This window comes from Trypanosoma rangeli (assembly GCF_003719475.1).
Source record: "Trypanosoma rangeli strain AM80 chromosome Unknown Tra_15.4_contig_00663, whole genome shotgun sequence".
In the NCBI taxonomy this organism is placed as follows: domain Eukaryota; phylum Euglenozoa; class Kinetoplastea; order Trypanosomatida; family Trypanosomatidae; genus Trypanosoma; species Trypanosoma rangeli.
In genome coordinates this window covers 1-5581 of record NW_021706415.1, presented here as the reverse complement: position 1 = coordinate 5581, position 5581 = coordinate 1, and the positions used below count along the sequence as shown (strand labels likewise).

Here is a 5581-nt window from a genome sequence, read left to right as displayed (position 1 = left end):
ACCTAGATGAGTGCAGGTGAGGCGCCGGAGAGGCACCCCAATGTCGTGTGCACGGCCCTCGCCCGGGGCAGGGCAAGGCATCACCTGCGCAGGGTCTCCCTCTTCCGCCCTCAGAAACGTAACAAAATCGCTACCAAGCGGAGCGGGCATTGGCCCGCTGCCTGCTGCAGGCAAACGGCGTGGGCGCTGCCGCCGGCGAAGAAGCCATGGCGGACGAAAGCGCTGCAGCAAGATGCGCGCTGTGAGTAAGCCCGCGGCGTTGATGAACAGGAAGAGGCCCCAACACTGCTACCAGCGGAACTCCTCGCGTGAACGTTGTGGGGGTGGAGGTGGTTCGGTCGATGCCAACCCCGGCGTGCCTGTTACTTGGAGAATGCCGCTGGCCAGTTTACAGTGTGGTCAGTAATCGACATTCGCCGCATGTGCAGGAGGATCTTGTCGCGGTGCACTGCAGCAGTGGCTTTGGCGTCGTCCAAAGCAACGGTCTCCGTATGCTGTTGGGTGGAGTTGGGGCCAGATACCAGATCGCCGTAGGAAACCACGTGGGATAACCTGGCGACACGGCCAGCCCCATCGTCGCGTCTTAGTGTGCTGTCGCGCCCGCACTTTTCCAGCAGCTTTTTAAAATCTTTTTCGTCAGAAACAACAAATATTTGGGTTGTTGGTGCCCAGAGCCCTGGGCAGTGGAAGGCAGACGCCCCAGCGAGGTTTGAAATGCAATCTATTCCGGACGAGTGTGCGGGAAGACAGGTTTTGGGTGGCGCCGTTCCAGGAATGACAGAGAAAATGAATTTGCTCACTAACCCAACAGCTGCGCGTGTTAACGTGTAGTGCGCACCGAACTCTATGTGGGGTCGGCGTTGGAGCGGGCAGCTGCCAAAGGCGACGGGGAACGACACGCGCAGAAGCGGAAGGGCTGCCTTAAAAAAAAAAAGAAATGGATTCTTCCGTGATGTGGCGCGTTACGTCTGGAGCTGAAGCCAGAAAAAAGCTAGCATCTTTTTTGTTTTTCTATTCGGAGCTGCTGCTCTTGGATTTTGGGGTCGGTCCGACCCGCGGCGCGGCCTTTCCTAGGCATTTGGATCGCGCTCGCTTAGCGTTTGGGCGCCTAACTTTTTTTTTTTGACTTGCTGCGTGTAATTACGTTGGTGTTGGGGTTGCGTGGTTTGTGGGGGTGGACGTGGCGGTGGTTCCGCCTTTGCCTGGCATTGGGTGCCCTTGAGGGCATAAGAGGAGCCAAAGGGGCGGTCTCGCCAACAAAATTCTTTTCGTTCTAGGTGAACCTGTTGGCGTGTATGCGGGAACGCTGGTGTGCGACTGGGTGCTTCTATATCTGCAATTAGGGCGAAAACAATCACCTGTTGTTTGGGAGCGGGGGCGACAGTGACGCATGGTATGGTAGAAAGGAAAAGGAAATAGTTCGAAGAAAGGTGTTTTAAAGAAAATGTTTTTTTTTGATGTTTGGAAAACGTTCCGATGCCGGGGATCGAACCCGGGTCTAGCGGGTGAGAGCCGCTTGTTCTAGCCACTATACCACACCGGAGACGTCATCACATTTTGTCTAATACATTGAGTCGAGGGAGTCTTCGCTGTTTTAAATGCCGGATTCTCGTACGCGCTGGCCGGGTGGAGAAACCGAGGGCGGGACAAAACCAGCGAGCCTCTCAAACGGGTGGAAGGCGTACAAATCCATTCGCTGCCACATTTCTTTGCAGGCTTCTGCGGGCCAAAGGTAATTCAAAACAGCGGGTGGGGGAGGGCTCGGGGGGAACGGAAGGTTTTTCAGTTGGGTTACGAAGCGCACCCCTCAGCTTCGGAGGGCTCGTTTTTTTTTTGGTTTCAATTCTTTTCTTTTTGTTTTCTTTTTTTCGTGCGTGTGTGCAAGGAAATGTCCGGTAGATGTTCTTGGTGGGCTCGGGCTCCGCGTTCGGAGAGGTTTGCTGGGATGCGCGCGCGCTTCCCACAGGGCGGCGCGGGGGCCCAGGCGGCGGAGGTGTCTTGACCTGTTGTTTTCTCTTTTTTTTTCGTGGTTGGTCCCGTGTGTCTGGCGATGTTCCTCGTAATTAATTTGAGGTTTGTCCGTTTTTTAATTTATTTATTGATGCCGCGAAAAATCGGTGGGGCTGTTAGATCAGTTCTGTTTATGTTTTGTGTTTGTCTTACAAATGTTCTGTACAAACTTTTTTCTGTGTATTACATAGAGTGAAGTACTTTATCAGTTTTTTTGCTTGTTTTTTTTTGCGTTTATGACACAATTACATAGCTATTGCTGTATCTATGTTGGCTTATTACTAAAAAATATCTTTAACTAAATCATTTGAGAAGATCAATTAATAACAATTAATTGATACGCTTCCAAATAATAACATCAATACTATAGTGTCACTTTCTTGAATTGGTGAGCGGATTACTAACGGATGGGTTGTCAATGCACTTATCTGCTTTTTGTTTTTGTTGCTTCTTATTCACAGTCATTGGGAGTTCTTACTATGTTTTTTCTCCTTTTTTGTTTGTAAGTTTGATGATATTATCATCAACTTGATTTATTCATTTCCTATTTGCCCAAAATCCTTTTTAAATTACAATTTGCTATATTCTGGTGAAATGAGAAAAAAAAAGCTTGCAACTTCTATCCAATTTTAACACGAATATTGAGAAGTTATATATGCTTCCGTTTGTCTTGCAGAAGGACCACTCAATATATATATATATTGTTGTGGTTAATACTTTCAATAATAATAAAAATAACAATAGCAACAACAACAGCAACAACAACAACAACAACAACAATAATAATAAATAGTAATAATAATAAAAATAATAAATTACATATTGGTATAGAACGAAAACAACAACAATGAAGCAAGGAAGTAATTTGACAATCGTAAGCAGTCGAAGCATTGAGTATCTTACTGTGTTTAAGCAGTTTAACTTCAAACATTTTTTTTTTTAATATTGGGATTTATTTCTCATTTGTTTTTGTGGTGATCTTTACCGACTTTTTGGGGAATTATACATTTGTGCTGGTTTGGCATCTGCTTCATTTGCGTGGGCAATGAAATCCTTTGCTGGGAATTCAATTGTTGTTATTATTATTTTGGCATAGCATTTCTATTTGGGCGGAGTGGAATTAAAAAAAAACAGATTGCTATTTCTTTTCAGGATCGCATCTAGCAGGATGATACGGATCTGGCAAGTGTGCCTAGATTTAACTTTTACATCTTTGAACTTTGACAAAAATGACATTGCTGTAATCCGCGCGGGAGGACGATGAAGCTCGAGTTACAGAGTAAGAACAGTTATAATGGAATAAATGGAAATAAAATAAAAATCCAATTATCATAAATTGCATTGTGACATGGCTTGTTTGTATGGAGTGAGCAGAAGTATGGGATACACATAAAATATTTTATTGAATTTAGACTGTTTTTTAAAAATGCGGTTGCACTACGGATGCAATAAGGTTTGTAGCTCTTTTGATTTTCTCAAACCCCAAAAAGGAGTTCCTTTTTCCTCTTTTAACTAAATGCATTTTGGCTTTTATGGTATGTTAAAAATGCACTATAAACTAACTTATTATATATAATATAAGTACACATAACAAACAAGAGGAGATATGAGAATAAATTTTGGATTTTGTTTAGGTTGATTTATGATTGGGAGAACAATGTTCCGAAACAACGAAGTGTGTACGAAATTTGGTCTAGTTGGAAATGTTTTTTTTTTTTTATTGGCGAGGAGGACATTCTTTTATTTCGGGTGTAATATGGCCCCTGTTATCATTAAAGTAGTGCTCTAGCCCAAAAAAATTTTTGGGGGAATAATTTTTTTTTGTCCCAGTTTGACTTTATTTGGGTTGAAAGTCTTTTTTTATTTACAGGTTTTTTTCTTTTAAAGCAATGGCTTTTTGCTTTGTTTTCGAACTTTTATGGTTTCTGTTTACTGGGATGATTACTTTTATATATTTCCGTAAAATATAATTTATGATTGTTGCTTGAATGCTGGATTATATTGAAGCAATATTGATAGTTGTTTGTTCATTTCTTTTGGAATAAGTGGGACAGTGAGGATATATATATATATATATAACAGAGGCTTCTAAACTAGAGCATGCCATGGTCATGGGAGAAGGATAACTTGGGAATTTTTTTTTTTTGGGATTTATATATGTATGTAAATTATTTTACGGGTATGTGTTGTTTGGAACATATTGCGGTTGAGGTAGCCATTGTTTTAAAATTGTTATTAACACAAGGATTTGTCTTTTTTTTTCTTTATGAAATTGATGCGTTTTTTTTTGTTTGCGTGGCCGCTCAATTTAAGGTGCTTGAAACATTTAAATTACTTTTATAAACAAGGCTTTATACATATATAGAAGCCTTGTTTGAAGTTTTGGCTGACAACAGAGTTGCTCACAATAGCTGTGTATGTTTTTTATTTTCTTGTTTGGTATTAAAGTTTAAATATTGGAACGAGGAGCACAAAAAAAAATCCTGCGAGGCTACCAATGGGTAAATTGGTCAATTAATTTTTTGTTTAATCCTCCTTATTTTTGATGCTACTTTTTTTTCTTGACATGTATCTGAGTAGAGGTAAGAAAGGGAAGCTTGTATTGAATTCTTATTATTTGTTTAGGGGGCTTAACGGCGGTTCTTTTGTTACGTATTTCTATCTAATGAGAGACCTTTTTTAAATGAAAAAAAATGTCTCTTATTTCTGTTATTATTAAAACGAAATGAATTAAATTGATTGATAATTAGTTAGTTCACTTTTAATAGTGGTAATAAAGATATTCATAACGGTAGTCATGAAAATAATATACATTTAATGATCTTTGTGAAAATGAAGGTGAGGTGGAGTGGGGCGTTGAAGCTTCAACTGCATCTTGTTTTGACCTACTGGGTGCCATTTTGAAATACATTTTAAGACGCTTAAACGCCAATTCCACTCCTCAGTACCCTTTGAGTCTCTATTAGTAAACGGGGAAAAAAACCTTAATCTTTTCTTTTCTGTTTTTTCAGTAGTGTATTTGGATATATTTTCACCTATCAGTTGTTTCTCCCACCCTTTGATGTTTATTATTTATGCCTTTGCTAATGGGTTTTGAGGAGTGATGGATTCAAGAAAAAGAAGTTTTTTTTCCCTTTAACGATGGGGACATACAATTTTATTTCTGTATTGTTGTTATCTGATCATTTTTGCGTGGGACATTTGCTGTTTTTATGAATAATAAAACTCTTGCGTTGTACACTCTTCTTGTCTCTGTTAATAACAATACAAACGGAGGCATAAACACCTCTCTAGTACTTTTCTATTTACATGAATATAAATATTGTTTATTATTATTGATAGTTTTTGGGAAGGATGTCTGCTGGGGATCAGTGGGGTGAGCTTGGAGATGTAAATGCCAATAATCAGGCGGCTTTGACACATCCTGCTGATAATCAGCATGGCGAGCACCAGAACCATGACGAGCATCATGATCATGAACATGACGAGCATAATGAAGAACACTATGAACTTGATGAGCATCGTGAACATGACCATGACGAGCATAATGAAGAACACTATGAACTTGATG

The 5581-nt window shown here is 40.5% G+C and overlaps 2 protein-coding genes and 1 non-coding gene across 3 annotated transcripts, besides 5 other annotated features; 1 reads left to right on the top strand and 2 right to left on the bottom strand.

Annotated features, from left to right (window-relative positions):
• Positions 1-40: 40 nt before the first annotated feature.
• TraAM80_09727 (uncharacterized protein) lies at positions 41-406 on the top strand (the record flags this gene model as incomplete). The annotated part of the gene is made up of 1 exon (XM_029386394.1): positions 41-406. One exon carries the CDS (start codon positions 41-43, stop codon positions 404-406), a length of 366 nt encoding a protein of 121 aa, XP_029233733.1.
• Positions 407-1471: 1065 nt separating this feature from the next.
• On the bottom strand, positions 1472-1543 carry TraAM80_09726. Its single transcript has one exon. It is a non-coding gene; the product is annotated as a tRNA-Glu (tRNA).
• A 283-nt stretch (positions 1544-1826) lies between these two features.
• Positions 1827-1869: a sequence feature (GA-rich).
• Positions 1870-2731: 862 nt separating this feature from the next.
• Positions 2732-2754: a microsatellite.
• Positions 2755-2790: a microsatellite.
• Positions 2791-2824: a microsatellite.
• Positions 2825-4069: 1245 nt separating this feature from the next.
• Positions 4070-4088: a microsatellite.
• A 1177-nt stretch (positions 4089-5265) lies between these two features.
• TraAM80_09725 (uncharacterized protein) lies at positions 5266-5581 on the bottom strand (the record flags this gene model as incomplete). The annotated part of the gene is made up of 1 exon (XM_029386393.1): positions 5266-5581. A coding segment is annotated over one exon (316 nt), but the record flags the coding sequence as incomplete, so codon positions are not given.